At 45.8% G+C, this 16525-nt stretch overlaps 1 protein-coding gene across 1 annotated transcript; it reads left to right on the top strand.

The window, feature by feature from the left end:
- The first annotated feature begins 258 nt into the window (after positions 1-258).
- On the top strand, positions 259-15955 carry EPDR1 (ependymin related 1). Its single transcript, XM_035129944.2, has 3 exons — positions 259-799; positions 11070-11278; positions 12366-15955. Exons 1-3 carry the CDS (start codon positions 531-533, stop codon positions 12554-12556), a joined length of 669 nt encoding a protein of 222 aa, XP_034985835.2. The 5' UTR covers positions 259-530; the 3' UTR covers positions 12557-15955.
- The last annotated feature ends 570 nt before the right edge of the window (positions 15956-16525 follow it).

The raw sequence follows: 16525 nt of genomic DNA, 5'->3' as shown, positions 1-16525 counted from the left end.
TGCAACATGCGGTTTCCAGATTATATACTGGGGGGGGGGGGTATTTAAAATGGTTTAATTAGGAACGCCCAACGAATCGCAGAGACAATAGCGCATCCGACACGGTATCAGTTATCGGGACCCCTTTCGGTGCCAAAATAATCGTGCGAAGCGATGGAGCCCCGGAGCCTCTCTTGGCGCAGCATCGAGATGTGCTTCTACTCCGCTGCCGTTAGGAAGCGCAATACGGCGGCAGCGTCGTTTTGCTGCCTTTCCAAGCCGAGGAAGGAGAGTGGAAAGGGCTCTGTCTTCTTCCCTGGCGCAGAGGAAGCAGAGAGCTTGTTGGGTAAAGAGACGGTGCCCGTCTGGGCTGCCGCGGGCTCCCTCTGCAGTTCCCGTTCCTCGGCTGGTTGCAGCAGCAGGCTCGCTCCCCAGCCTCTCTCGCAGGCCGAGCCGACCCGCCGGGACCGCCGTCCGAAGGGGCACTTGGAGACCTCCCTGGCTGGCATAGCGGCCCGGCGCCCTTGCAGAAGAGCGCGGCCAGGGACATCATGGTCCCGCTGGGCGCCTTCCCGGGGAAGCTGCTGCTGCTGGCGCTGCTGCTGCTCGGCGGCGCCTTAAGCTTGGCTGGCGGGGCCCCGACGGCCGCGAGCGCGCCGCCGCCGGCCGTGCCTTGCCAGGCCCCGCTGCAGTGGGAAGGGCGCACGGTGGTGTACGACCACAGCAGCGGCAGGAACACCCGGGCGGCCGTGTCCTACGACGGCCAGAACCAGCGCCTGCGGATCCTGGAGGAGAGGAAGGGGCTCATCCCTTGCAAGAAGTAGGTGCAACGGCCGCGCCCCGTCGCAGGTTCTCCCGCGCGCTCCCGGGGGGGGGGGAGGCGCAGCAGCCTCCGGGGAGGGCTGTTCCCCCCTTGGCCGCGCCTTCCGTGGGGTGGGGATGGGGATCCTCTTGCGAGCAGCCAATCGCGGCTCCCCTGCCGCTGCCTTGCGTATGGGAGCGTGTGTGTGGATGATGCGTGATCCCCCTGCCAAGCAGCGACGACACAAGCCCACCAAGTTCCCCGGCCTTTTTCTCTGCAGGCTTCTTGAATTTGGGTGGATGTCGTTGGAATGTAGCTCGGGAAGACTCCTAAGTCGGGGAGGGCTTTGCGCAGGAGTTCCCGTGGAGCCCCCGAAACGCAGGCAGTGTTTTCAGTGACGGGGGTCGCTGAGATCTTGCAGGGTGTGAAACAGGTTGTTGACAAGCGCAGTTTGCAGCAAATCGCGCGCGTGCGTGTGTGTTTCCCCCCTCCTGTTTTGGATTCCAGCCACCGACGCCCCTTCTCAGGACACTCCATTTCATCAACCTTTACCCATGCACCCAGTAGAGATCTAAGTGACTGGAAAGACTCTGCACCAGGGGTCAGCAACCTTTTTCAGACCTTGTGGTGGGCCGGACTGTATTTTGAGGGGGGGAATGCACGATTTCCTATGCCCCACAAATAACCCAGAGATGCATTTTAAATAAAAGGACACATTCTACTCATGTAAAAACATGCTGGTTCCCGGGCTGCCCATGGGCCGGATTGAGAAGGCATAGCTGCCAAGTTATCCCTTTTTTTCAGGGATTTTCCATTATGCTGAATAGGCTTCCTCGCGAGAAAAGGGAAAACTTGGCAGCTATGTTGAGAAGGCGATTGGGCTGCATCCGGCCCATGGGCCTTAGGTTGCCTACCCTGCTCTACACTTAATGGGCTTTATGTTTAGTTACCCACAAACCACTTAGATCTCTCCCAATTCCCCACACAAAGCCTTTTTTTCTTTTTCTTTTTCTTTTTGCAAACTTAGAGATTCCTGCAAGCCTCTGTGTGGATGGTTCCATTTTGGCTATGTATGGATTTATGATGATGATGGCAAATATTTGTGCCATTACTTTTGACCAGAACCACAATAGTCCACCTATTGTAGAGATAGAGTCAACACATTAAAATATTAACCAGCCCATTTTCCCCCTTCCGAGTTTGTATCTCTAGTACCCTAGGCAGCAAGCAAGGAAGAGGCCTATTGTTCTTGCAGCGTAATCTGAAGTATATTACGGTACTTGTCTTCCTTCCCCACATGTTTTCCCTCTACAGTTCTTCCATTCAGAACATTTTTCTGATAATTTAATAGATACTTAGAAATGCATAGGATGCAAAACTGAGTCAATCCAATCACATCACACATTAATATATGACTATGACATTTAGCATATTTCTCTTCTACTCAAAGCAGTTTGTTTTTACAACATTTATAGACTACTTTCCTACAATAATGGTTCTCAAAGCAGTTCACAGTAAATCAGATTTAGAAGCAGAGTGTTATTTTAAAAATCCATAATTAAATTTCATGGAATAATTAACTGCTGTATGTTGAACTTGGTGATTTGAGAATGTGATGGGCTGGTCAGAAGCAGGAAGGGTCAGGGCTAGGATTAGCCTGTTCCCCCCACCCTCCCTCCCAAGCCTCTACAGCTAGAAGCTGCGGACATACTTGTGTCAGTCCTCCTTCAGATCTGATAAGGAAGCACCATATGGCAGGGTGAAAATATAACAGCAAATGTCTGGGGAGCAGAAGGTACCTCTCAAAACAAACAGTATGTGAGCAGGTGCCTCTTAAATTGCTTAAATTTAAGGATGTGTTATAAAAAGGTGCAAACAGTTTCTCCTTTATTAAAATCACTAATAACAGTAACAATAACAATAATTTATTTATACCCCGCCCATCCGGCTGGGTTTCCCCAGCCACTCTGGGCGGCTCCCAACAGATTAAAAACAGAATAAAATATCAAATATTAAAAACTTCTCTAAACAGGGCTCCCTTCAGATGTCTTCTTAAAGTCAGACAGTTGTTTATCTCATTGACATATGATGGGAGGGCGTTCCACAGGGCGGGTGCCACCACTGAGAAGGCCCTCTGCCTGGGTCCCTGTACCTTGGCTTCTCCCAGCGAGGGAACTGCCAGAAGGCCCTTGGAGCTGGACCTCAGTGTCCAGGTAGAATGATGGGGGTGGAGATGCTCCTTCAGGTATACAGTTCTGGTTCAGAAAACTATTGTTTACACCAGGCACGTCCAACTCCCAAGAGACTGCGATCTACTTCCAGTATAACAAAACTGGCAGTGATCTACCCATTGTCATTCAGGATTGACCAGAGTTGTTGAGCTTTTCTGAGGAGGATTGACCAGAGCTGTTGTGCCTTTGTAAAGGGAAAATGATATAAATCACTCACCAAAAACTAACCACCGCTAACTAATGCACCCAGCGCAAAAAACACTAATCATATACCCAAATGCCAAGAGAAAATGCCTAACGCCACCCCCTTGACACAACAGAGGGACAGAGTGAGGGGGGCAGGGGGCGGAGACATTCATTGCCCAGCTTTTTTAATCCCGTGATCAACCAGGATCAACGGGGATCTACCTGTCGATCGCGGTCAACTGGTTGAACATGTCTGGTTTACACCAATCCAAGAATGAAATAGATCAGGGGTGGCCAACTCCCAAGAGACTGTGATCTACTCACAGAGTTAAAAACTGGCAGTGATCTACTCCCTTTTTTGGGGTTCAGGTCAACGTTGTTGAGCTATTTTTTAGAAGGAAGGCCCATTTGCGGGGGGTTGGGGTCAAAGTTGAGTTTTTTCAGGGAGGAGGTAAAATGTTGAACTTTTTTTTAGGGGAGCCACAGTTGTTCAGCTTCTTTGGGGGAGCCAATGATCTACCAGTAATCTCCCACAGATGTCCAGTGATCTACCGGTAGATCACGATCTACCTGTTGGACGTGCCTGAATAGATGATTCAAGAGCAGCTGATCTTTCATTGGCCCTCTTTTGACTTTCACCAGGTTCCCAAATTGTAGATCTGTAGTATGGTTGCTAGAAGTTAGTTACCCCAGAGGCTCCATTGTTGGAAGCCCAGAATGGTGGGGAAATCAAGCGGGGAATTGAAGTGACGTGAACTGATGGCACAACTTCCTTCTTGACCGTTGCAAACAATGATTGAAAAGTGGGTGGTAGATTTAATTCACTTCAGTTTGGGAAGGGGTGGGGAAAAAGTAACTTGGTAAGAGCAGCGTTATTGATCATTATACTAGTCAGTTCTAGAAAACTTTGATCTTGGGAGATGTTGAGTCATTCTGGCCATTGTCCAGCTAAGCATTCAAGGATGGGACGAACTCTGCACAGTTTAATGGAAGATCTGCCAGCTCTCTGGCACTGCTTTCTCCAACATCAGTCAGTTTGGCTTGGCACATAGTCTGGTAGAGATATATGAATTGGTTTGTAGCAAGGACCATGAAAGAGCAGGAAACAGAATACTAGCATCCCTGCTAGTGCAGAATTGAGGGGACCCAAATGTTTAAAACTGTTTGGCAGTTGAATGAAACATTATTCTTTAGCGCCAAGGGACAGTTTATACAATCAGCAGAATCATGGAAAAGATTACCAAGCTGTAGGTTGAGTTGCATGTTTGAATGCTCTCCCATTTCCTTCACATTGAAAACCAGTATGTCGGGGAGAAGGGTTCAGCCTCTCCTCTGCCTTGTCTTCCTCTGTAGGTCTGAAGTGCAGTTTCTTTTGTCTGTGAGGTGGATTGTTCAAACATACTGAGCTCTATCTGCAGCTTGAAGTGATACAGTAAAAGGTAAAGGTAAAGGGACCCGTGACCATTAGGTCCAGTCGCGGACGACTCTGGGGTTGCGGTGCTCATTTCGCTCTATAGGCCAAGGGAGCCGGCGTTTGTCCGCAGACAGCTTCCGGGTCATGTGGCCAGCATGACAAAGCCGCTTCTGGCAAATGCATGGAAATGCCGTTTACCTTCCCGCCAGAGTGGTACCTATTTATCTACTTGCACTTTGACGTGCTTTCGAACTGCTTGGTTAGCAGGAGCAGGGACCGAGCAACGGGAGCTCACCCCGTCATGGGGATTCGAGCCGCCGACCTTCTGATCGGCAAGCCCTAGGCTCTGTGGTTTAACCCACAGCGCCACCCGCGTCTCTAAGTGATACAGTCTCCATCAATTATTCTCCTGATCATATAGATTGGCTCTGGGGAGGTGTAATTGTTGGTTACTGGTTGTTGAAGCAGTGTGACACTCAGGGTAACTGCATTATAGGACAATGTGTTTACTTTACAACAAGTAACTTTCTGGTATCCTCGGATGACGTCCAAGTACAGTGGTGCCTCGCTTAACAAATGCCCCGTAAGACAAAATTTTCGCTTAAAGAAAGGATTTTTCTAGCGGAGGTTGCCTCGCTAGACAAATTCGTTTTGCGAAAAATTTGTCTAGCAAATCGCGGTTTCCCATAGGAATGCATTGAAATTCAATTAATGCGTTCCTATGGGCAATTTTTTTAAAAAAAAATTCAATGCATTCCTATGGGATTCGCTAGACAAATTTTTCGTTATAAGAATAGACCTGTGGAACGAATTAAATTCGTCTAGTGAGGCACCACTGTAACAATATTCAGGTCAGTATAATGTTTGGGGAAAGGGCTGGTCTACAAGGTGACAAAAAGATCGTATTGTACTGCTCTCTCAGGATATCAGGGGCATGTGGGGGAATTACGTGTGGCAGCCTCTGTAGAAATCTCTGTCGAGATTTCTGGCTAGCCTTCTTGACACGATCGTTTTCTATGCGTGGGAAGTATATCACAAAAGGCAACATTCAAATATGTGATGGATTTTCACCTCATACACACACTCTTTCTGACCTGGCTTGGTTCTGGAGGTAAAATGAAAGAAATATGATATTTCTGAAAGTTACCACTTGCTTGCAACATGCAGCCTGTTCTTTCGGAGAGGTGCCACTAGTCTCAGCCAGAAAGCAGAAGCAAACCTCTCTCTCTCTCTCTCTCTCTCTCTCTCTCCCCCCCCCCCTTTATGGGACCCTGTAAGTTACCTCCTTGGCCCTTTTATCGGCTCACGTGGGACCAACGTGGATAGTTGGCCCTGATGAATACTTGAGGTTCCCAACCCCTATGGTTGTAATTCGTGGGCAGTAATTTAATTTTATCCTGATTCTAACAATTTTATCCTGATTCTAACAGTTTTATCCTGAATCAAACAATCAATTTTATCCTGATTCTAACAATTTTATCCTGAATCAAACAATTAATCGTTTGATTGTGTTTTAATGTATTTGATATTTGATGTTAGCCCTTGGTTACCAGATGTCCCCGTTTCCCGGTGACAGTTCCCGGATTTATAAATCAGTCCCCATACAAAATCCATGGAAGTTGAAAAGTGCCCCCGGATTCATTGAAAACAATCTGGTAACCTTATGCTGCCCTGAGCCCAGTCTTGGCTGGGAAGGGCGGGGTATAAATAAAAATTTACTTACTTATTTACTTACTTACTTACACACTGCAGGGCAAGCAGGTTTCATCTGAAATGAAAAACCCACACTATTCTCTCTAAAATAAAAACTTAGAGATGGAAATCAGTATCTGCACCAGGGATAGCTAAGCCCCGATTTGGCGGCCTAATCCAGCCCCAAACCAAATCCCCCCCAACCCCACTGATTTCGGTGGCAGCCACAAAATTAATAATGGCCTCTCTGCCCAGCCCAGCATCCTTGCGGGGATGAAGATTTTCCCTGCAACACTCATCAGATCTGCATGGATCAACTGGGTAATGAGTGCCTCATGTGTGCTTGTACATGCGTGTGTATGCACACAGCGTGTGGAAGAATGTGGCAGTACCCACTGCTTGCATGCAGCCCTCCGAAGGAGAACGCAACTTTCAGGCCAAACAAGTTAGCCATCCCAAGCTACGTTCAGGACACACTGTGTATTGGGACCTGCACTCTTCATGATTTTAAAAAAACAGATTGAGCTTATTGCCGGCACTCTTAACTTTTAGCTCTGTTTAATAAGAGCATAATCCAAAACCGATTGAACCAATTGATTCAAATCACCTAGTCTTCAGATTTGCATTTTGCTTTAGGATGGTTTGAGCGGTGGGATTATAGTAAATGGTCTTCGCCTTATATTTGGAGAGGGAACACAGTAAATATAGATTTTTGAACTCCCCCTAGAAAGGGTGGTGAACTGAAGGCGGTAAATAGTAGCAGGTGTTGGAAGACCTAGAGTGAGATGCTTAAAGGTTGCCTGCGGCCTTTTGATTGAAGTGGGAAATATGGGAGATAGGAGGAATGTGTCTGAAATTGAATCTGGAGCGAGGATTCCGAAGGCGTCAGGTTCTCCGAAAAGAGCTCAAGGGAAAGATACAACGATGTCCTTTCCTGTAGCATCTGTCAGAAAGAAACCTCAAAAGAGGTGCTCAACTCTTCAGGCAGAGGCGGAAAAATAATATTGGTGGTGATCAGAAAACCTAGTCTGCAGCTCTCAGGCCCATGAAGTGTATTTTGTTGTGCACATGAATGAGAAATATACAGTTGCTAAAAATGAGTAAAACTGTTAATTATCACTGGATGAAAACAATTAAATCTGGTATTCAACAACCTTCACTCGCTCAAAATATGCTTTCTATAGTTACACTCTCCGATGGGGCTGTATCAGATTGGAGTGTACTTTGTTGGGTAGGACTGGACAATGGAGGTCTCCCTTGCTTTTCCTCACCCTGTAGCTCTGTCTACAGCCCAGTTTCCTCTACTTGACTGGTTGTTTAACTCCCCAACTCTCCATTTTACCATTTATCTTGCTTATTAAGTTGGCTTGAAGGTAGTTAGAGGATTCTGTGCTATGGGTACCTAACAGCTGTGCTTCAACCCTCTTCTCTTGAACCTAAGAATATGGCTGCCTCTGAGCTGGAGCAGGGCATCATACCTGCCAAGTTCCAGCCTGAGAAATAAGGGACCGGACCGGAAGTAGCAGGCCGGAAGTAGCGCTACCGCCATTTTGGAACTGGGCGGAGCATGCTCAGAAGTGACTTTTGATGCTGCTGTGCCCAGTTCCAAAATGGCCGCCGCACCAGAAGTCGCGCTGCATCCATTTTGGAACTGGGCACAGCAGCATCAAAAGTCGCTTCTGAGCATGCTCCGCCCAATTCCAAAATGGCCGTCACACCAGAATAAACCGGGGAAAAACAAAAAAAAAACGTTTTTTCGGCTGGGAACAGCCGGAAAAACAGGGGTTTCCCGGGGAATACGGGAGACTTGGCAGCTATGGGGCACATGTGTGGCCAACCTATGACGATAGGAACGGAGATAGTGGAAGGGGCATTGAGAACAATGTACGGGGAAACCCTCACTTCCTCTTCTTCTTCTGCTTCTTCTACCACAAAAATTCTGATACTTGTGGAAGATCCAGAATGGATCGTCAATATTTTCATTTGTGTGACATGTGCACAAACATAGTCATGGTTTATGTGGGTACTCTGTTGATGGATGTAGTTTGTGGCCTGCTTTGCACCATTGCCCTTCCAGTTTGCAAGGCCAGTTCAGAGGAGATGAGTGGCAGGTGAAGTCAATGGCACTGAGTCCACGTTTTGCCCACAATAGCAGTTTTTAGCTGAAGACAAAATTTCAGCACAGTAGCCAGGTTCACCATAACTTGGGCAGGCACATCTCTTATGCTCCCACAAGATTAGAATTCTGTAACACTAAGTATTAATAATGCAGTGGTACCTTGGTTCCCTAATTTAATCCATTCCGGGAGTCCATTCGATTCCCGACATGGTTTGAAAACCAAGGTGCGGCTTCTGATTGGCTGCAGGAGTTTCCTGCACTCAATTGGAAGTCACGTCGGACGTTCGGCTTCCAGAAAACATTCACAAACCGGAACACTCACTTCTGGGTTTGCAGCGTTCAGGAACCGATTTGTTTGGGAGCCAAGTCGTTCAAGTACCAAGGTACTTGTCAGGGTCCCCTGACAATTAAGTCCAGTTGCGGACAACTCTGGGGTTGTGGCGCTCATCTTGCTTTAAAGGCCACGGGAGCTGGCATTTGTCTGCAGACAGTTTTTCCGGGTCATGTGGCCAGCATGACTAAGCCACTTCTGGCGAAACCAGAGCAGCAAACGGAAACGCCGTTTACCTTCTCACCGGAGCGGTACCTATTTATCTACTTGCACTTTGACGTGCTTTCAAACTGCTAGGTTGGCAGGAGCTGAGATCGAGCAACGGGAGCTCACCCCGTTGTGGGGATTCGAACCGCTGACCTTCCGATCGGCAAGCCCTAGGCTCTGTGGTTTAACCCACAGCGCCACCTGCGTCCCAAGGTACCACTGTACCACCAAGGTAAAGTAAAGTAAAGGGACCCCTGACCATTAGGTCCAGTCGTGACCGACTCTGGGGTTGCGCGCTCATGGTACCACTGTAATAAAAAAAGAAAAAGAAATGAAAGTGTTGTTTCCGTGGACATGCTCATAACTCGGACATTTGTGGACTGAAGGAACACGAAGGCATCTAAGGGATGTGACTGCAGCCTCAGAACCTTTCTTGGTTCAAGAACAACCCGCCATTCTTCTGGAAAGGAAAACCCCACACTCTAATACCGGTAAGAGCAGACTGCTACAAAAGGGGGCAGGCAATGAGCTGCAAATTTGCTCTCTTGAATGTTGGCTCAAACAGCAACTATACCACAATAAAATGGTAAGTGTGGAAAGAGTTCTGCTATAGGAAACTAGATTTATTAAAGCTGCCGTTGTGAGCACTTCCATGGAACAGAGTGGGGCACTCAGGCTGTTTGTTACATCCAAGTCCAAGATAAAAGAATCAGAGTGAACTCCACATCTTTTCTTTCTTTCTGATTTTCTCCCAGCCTAAATAGAGGTTGTTAGAGTGGGGAGGCCATTTTCTTTATTAGTAGATTCTAAAAAGTAGCCAACAGAGCGGTCTTAAAATATACTGGGTTTTTGCAACTGGATATTCCAAGAGCAGGTCTTTGAACTTTTCCCCACTGTACTGACATTTCCTCCTAGTTTCCTGCTACTATTTAGGCTTATAATTGCATCTGTGCGGTGCATGCCTCACTCTTTCGGTTTTACCTGACTTGCTTTTGAATTCGTGTCATCTGGAAAATAATAAAAGTGGGCTTTAAATCTGCTTAGGGTTATCTAAACACGCTCAGTAGGTTCACTGACCTTTTCCTGACCAAGAGAGAGCTTGTAACAGCGACAGGCTATATTTTTAAACCAATATTATTTACAGGTCTTGTCCCCCTTGCTATTCTTTCTTGGGCCTGTCCTTGGGTGAAAAAATAAATGTGTCATTCTTGATTTTTACTCACACCTGCTTCCTTAATACAATTAAAAGTAGACTTTTTTGTTTCTTTGAAATAGAAATGTATTTTTAGCCAGTCTATAATAGGAAAGGAAGTCTGTGTGTTTGGGCACCAGTTGCTTGTGAATATTTTTGGAAGCGTTATTAACAGATAATGTTATGTATATATTGAAAACAGTTATGTACTTCTTTTCAGGTGAAACTCACAGAGCATAAATGCAAATATTAATGCAGTAAGCAGCAATTATATATAATTACAGTGGAAACTCGGTTTACAAATTTTCAGTTTACGAACGCCGCAGACCCATCTCGAACGGATTAATTCACTTTCCATTACTTTCAATGGGAAAGTTTGCTTCAGTTTATGAACACTTCAGTTTATGAACAGACTTCTGGAACCAATTGTGTTCATAAACGGAGGTACCACTGTATAATAATTTGATATTTATACCCCACCCATCTGGCTGGTCCATGGGTTTACCCAAGACTCCTTGGAATTGTAGTTTGCCAATGGTGTTTAAACTCTCCTGTTTGAAATCCCTTGCCCCCCCAAGAACTACAGTCCTAAGGGCTCCCATGAGCCAGTTTAAATCTCCTGGGTCGATGTGCACAATCTGTCACCTAATGATGCCCACCCAAGAATTCACAGGTATTACCTTTGGTCTTGACCCTGATGTTAGGAAAGATTGGGGGCACCAGGAGAAGGGGACGACAGAGGACGAGATGGTTGGACAGTGTTCTCGAAGCTACGAACATGAGTTTGACCAAACTGCGGGAGGCAGTGCAAGACAGGAGTGCCTGGCGTGTTATGGTCCATGGGGTCACGAAGAGTCGGACACGACTAAACGACTAAACAACAACAACACCTTTGCTCTTGGTCTGCTTCTTTCAGATTTTTTGAATATATCTACCTCTATAAAGACTCGGTGATGTTTCAGATTGAGCAAGTGACAAAGCTGTGTTCCAAGATTGCCTTGACTGAGCCGTGGGATCCTTACGATATTCCCGACAACTCAACCTACGAAGATCAGAACTACATTGGAGGACCCGGGGACCAAATTATGGTACAGGAATGGTCTGACAGAAAGCCAGCTAGGAAATGTAAGCATACTTTGGTTAATAAATAAATTGGGAGGGGCCTTTTCTCTTTTTGAGAGAGAGAGAGGCTGGGTGATGGAAATGGAGAAGGGAAAAATGTTGTTGTTGTTGTTGGTGGTGGTGTATTGTTTGACGTTTGATATGGTTTTAAATGATTTTATAAGTTGTAAGTAGCTGTGAGAAGATAGGATTTTGGGGCACGCCCGAATCTCTGAGCGCCAATGCCTGCGTGTAACCAGGGTTCTAGTTAAAACAAAATAAAACAAATTCCTTCAGTAGCACCTTAAAGACCAACTAAGTTTTTATTTTGGTATGAGCTTTCGTGTGCACGCACACTTTGTCAGATACACTGAAACAGAATCCACCAGACCCTTATGTATATTCAGAGGGTGGGGGTGGGGGTGATGGGAATGGGTGATGGGCTGATAGGAGTGGTAAACCTGTTGATGACTGTTAACGACTGTTAACAGTCGTTAACAGTAAACAGACTGGAAAGAGAAGTTGCTGAATTGCAACTCATTAGCAAGCTTAAAACCATGGAGCCACCTGGAATGAACAAAGAAATAGGATTCTTATCTCATTATACATGATCAAGCTTTCCTTAGCACCTCAGCCCTTGCTTTCCCCCTGCAAGACCAATTGCAGTCATTAACAGTCGTTAATGCATGCACACGAAAGCTCATACCAAAATAAAAACTTAGTTGGTCTTTAAGGTGCTACTGAAGGAATTTTTGTTTGTTTGTTTCGACTCAGACCAACACGGCTACCTACCTGTAACCAGGGTTCTAGTTGTCCATGGTTATACCCTCAGCAGATCCAAGAAGAGCTCACTTAGCATTGACTTTTAAGTTGAAAAACAGCTTAAATTTAAAGCGAGTCTCTGTATCTTTTGCGGCTACATTCCTCCCAAGGATTACTGCAAAGTAATCCCACAGAAACTGATGGGAGTTATTTCCAGACCAAACGGGCTTGATGATTGTAGCATTAACCCTTCATTGGGGGGGAATGATTTCTTCTTGTTGGCATAATGAAAAGCTGAAAATTATCTATGCTTCCCCTATATAAACTCATACTTTGTGCTTTGTTACAGCTGAAACCTGGGTTGGCGTTTATACAGTCAAAGACTGTTACCCAGTGCAGGAGACCTACACCAGGAACTACAGCGTAACAACCTCCACCCGATTCTTTGACCTAAAGCTTGGGATAAGTGATCCATCTGTATTCACGCCTCCCAGCACCTGCCAGACAGCACAACCAAACAAGATGAGCGAGGAATGCTGATCATGGAGATCGGCTGTTACATGCAAACATATGTAATATAATCATTAACCCTCAGCTGCTGATGTCTTGACATGGTTGTTGCACTGGGCTTTGGGAATGAGATCTCTCGTTGACTAGAAAAAGTGAGAGAAGCCGTCTCTCCACCAGAGTCTCGTTCTAATATTGTCCTCATATTCTATACACTTAATCAGTGAAGCATTTCTTTTAGCCGCTCCATTTTTGTTGGAAGAACCCGTTGCTTATATTTCCCAAGAGACACATTGTGCTTTTAAAGCAGATTAAAAGATCACGTGCATTTGCTCGTTTGGGGGAAATGACCAGACTGTAAGACATGTAGTAGGGAAGGCATTTCCATAACATGCCACCATTAACCGATTATGTAGAAAGATTTCCTTAACATCTTGGAAGTTGTCACAGTGGATGAATTTGCTTTTGGAGGGGGAAAAATCAAGCATAACTATTCATATAATAAGTGACTGGTGTGATGCTAGGAATACTACCTCTTCTACTTCTTCTTCTTCTACTACTACTTCTACTTACTACTGCTTTCATGGGATCTGATGGGATTTCCTTCTCTTTTATGCACCCCGTATTAAATATGCTTTGTTAAAGCAATGTTCCTTTGAATTTACGCAAAAAAGGATTGCTATACTTGTTTAACAATCTCTCAATGAAAACCTATAGAGCTGGTGTCTTGTCAGAAATATATATTTGGCAACATTAGATATATTTAGGATTCAAATGCACTGCACCCAATGAATATATATATATATATATATATATATATATATATATATATACACACACACACACACACACACACACACACACACACAGTATAGTATTTTTTTGTAATTATTAGTAGTTAACCTCTGCCAACAAACTTCAACTGTTTAACAGCCCCTTGCACTGAAGACTGCTGCTATTCATTAGCTTTGTTTTATTTTTAGGATTGTTTTAATTTTGTGGGCATTTATTTGTAAGTCATGTGTGAGTTTGGTTTTTGTCAGAGGAAGTATGGTGCAAATAAGTCAGTGGGGGCCGCTCTTGGAATTGCAGGGGCCTCTGTGTGCTCGGCAGTCAACCTGCAGAGTTCTGGACTAAGCTAAGCATTGGTATTATTTTAGACGTCTCATTGAAATTGGGGGTCATTTACCCTTATTGGCTAGGAAAAGGAGACCATCTTTTGTCAAGAAAGCAGGAAGGTCCTGCTTCTTTAGTACATAGAAGAACTACACACCCATCAGTGGTGACGTAGATCTTCTGTAACTGTTCCCTCTGTAATGTTCAGTGATTGGGCAAGGCCTGCTGTGCCTTCCTCCCATTCTCCGCCATACCTGCCAAGTTGCTGTCAGATAAATAAGGGACCGGGCCAGAAATAGCAGACCGGAAGTAGCGCTGCCGCCATTTTGGAACTGGACGGAGCATGCTCAGAAGTGACTTTTGATGCTGCTTTGCCCAGTTCCAAAATGGCCACCGCGCCAGAATAAACCGGGGGAAAACAAAAAAAATCCGTTTTTTCAGCTAGGAACAGCTGGGAAAACGGGGATTTCCCGGGGAAAACAGGAGACTTGGCAGCTATGGTCTCCGCATGTTCAATGGAAGCATGAAGGAAATTCAATGCATACACATAGCACCCATCATTCCTTTTGCTCAACACATCAAGGTTGGAAATGGGGCTTCGGGTGCAACCCTGGACCCTAGTCACGCCCTGACTGAAGTCGTGGAAGGGGAGGAGAGAACAGGGTCCGTTTCTTGCATCAGACAGGGTCAAAGCGAGAGTGCTTATCAGTGCCTTTAAATATATGTGTACTTCCATATAACGACATTGCACTTTATGGAGTAACAAAGACGGGTCCTCAGCCCGAGCAGTTAGCAATCTAAAATTTGAAATGGGGGGGGAGGGGGGATAAAGATGGCGGGTGAGTTTAATAGGGAGTGTACGCTTACTCTGGTCACACACACTTGGCTTTGCCATCACAGGTGTTTTTGAAGAAAGATTTGTAGAAAGAGAAAAGCACAGATAAGTGTTCTAGGAGGGAGGTTTAGCTGTGAGAAGCAGCAAGGAGAAAGGGCAGCGTTATCTGAGATGGCAGGAAACCTCCAGGCAACAGAGAACAGCGACACTGCTGGCTTCTATGGTAAGGAAAGGGACCTTTTGCTGGATCCATGAGAATTTCAGGAAGGCTTTTCCATGGTCTGAAGGTGAAAAGAGACGGGTGGTTTTGGTGGCAGAATTCTGGGTGGAGGTGAGAAGGCCAAGGTGTGGTACTAGAAAGTCGGATAGGAGGTGACAGTAGAAAAGGAGGGAGATAAAACAAGGGCGAGGAACTGCCAATCTGCAGTATGGGGCTTCTGTTTCTGGCTTGTGAAAAGCCTTCTATTGGGGGCCACACATACCCACCCACCCTGCCAATTAGGTTTGTAAAATGCCATCTGTTGGCGTTTGCCTCTCCTGCCTACTTGCCCAAAAGCATACGTGCCAAATTCCTCTCTGAAAAATAAGGGACCGGACCGGAAGTAGCACTGCCGCCATTTTGGAACTGGGCGGAGCATGCTCAGAAGCGACTTTTGATGCTGCTCTGCCCAGTTCCAAAATGGCCGCCGCACCAGAAGTCGCGCTGCAGCCATTTTGGAACTGGGCAGAGCATCATCAAAAGTCGCTTCTGAGCATGCTCCGCCCAGTTCCAAAATGGCTGCCGCGCCAGAATAACCCGGGGGAAAACAAAAAAAATCTGTTTTTTCGGCTGGGGACAGCAGGAAAAACGGGGGTTTCCCGGGGAATACGCGAGACTTGGCAGCTATGCCCAAAAGGCTGTCCTGCCGCAATTTGATAGTGGTTGGTGGCAGGGGGAAGCCTTCAGTAGAAGCCTGTTTTGCAAGGAGGTGTTACAGAGGTGGAGAGGATCTTCCTGGAAATTGCAGTAGAAGAGGCTGGGGATGTTGGGAGGGGGAGACCAGAACATACTGGAGCGCATCAGGTTGGCATCGGCTGTAATGCAGAAATAGTTTTACAAGTTAGTGGCCTGCCCTAAACAACTTAAGCAGCACAGCAAATATAATAATAATCTGCCAAGAGTTATTGACACATATATTCAGGTCGTATTTGTTGAAAGCAGATGGGTAATAAACATACTCAAATGTTCATCATTTCTCAGATGTTACTAATAATAATTTCCTCATACATGACCCCAATGTGTTAATGTTAATGTTTATTTTTATTGTCGTTGTTTGTATTTAACCTATGTGGCCAATGTATTTTGGAACCGCCTTGTGTGTAGCACTATAGAAAGGGGATATACAAATTAAAAGTGAAATTCAATTAAATGAACAAATAGCACATTCTGTCGAGACAGAAAACATTAAAGTTGCAAAATGTATTAAGAATCTTGATTAAAAGCTATGGAACTGAGTTTCTTTGATGGTTTTCATATAATACACCAAATATTGTAGATTAGGGAGATGATGGTTCCTATCTCTTGATGGTAAAGGTAAAGGTAAAGGACCCCTGAAGGTTAAGTCCAGGCGCAGATGACTCTGGGGTTGCGGCACTCATCTCGCTTTACTGCCCGAGCGAGCCGATGTTTGTCCGCAGACAGTTTTTCCGGGTCATGTGGCCAGCATGACTAAGCTGCTTCTGGCGAAACCAGAGCAGCGCACGGAAACGCCGTTTACCTTCCCGCTGTAGTGGTACCTATTGATCTACTTGCACTTTGACGTGCTTTCGAACTGCTAGGTTGGCAGGAGCTGGGACCGGGGAACGGGAGCTCACCCCGTCGTGGGGATTCGAACTGCCGACCTGATCGGCAAGCCCAAGAGGCTCTGTGGTTTAGACCACAGCACCACCTGTGTCCCTATAATTGTTCTTAGTTTGTTCTTAATGATCATTCTAGCTAGTTTAATAATCATTCTACCACCTTTGAATAAAACACCTTTGAATAGTGCAAACACCTTTGAAAATGTTGCAGT

Source organism: Zootoca vivipara, chromosome 12 (genome assembly GCF_963506605.1).
Source record: "Zootoca vivipara chromosome 12, rZooViv1.1, whole genome shotgun sequence".
NCBI classification, from domain to species: domain Eukaryota; kingdom Metazoa; phylum Chordata; class Lepidosauria; order Squamata; family Lacertidae; genus Zootoca; species Zootoca vivipara.
This window is presented reverse-complemented; position numbering and strand designations above follow the sequence as displayed.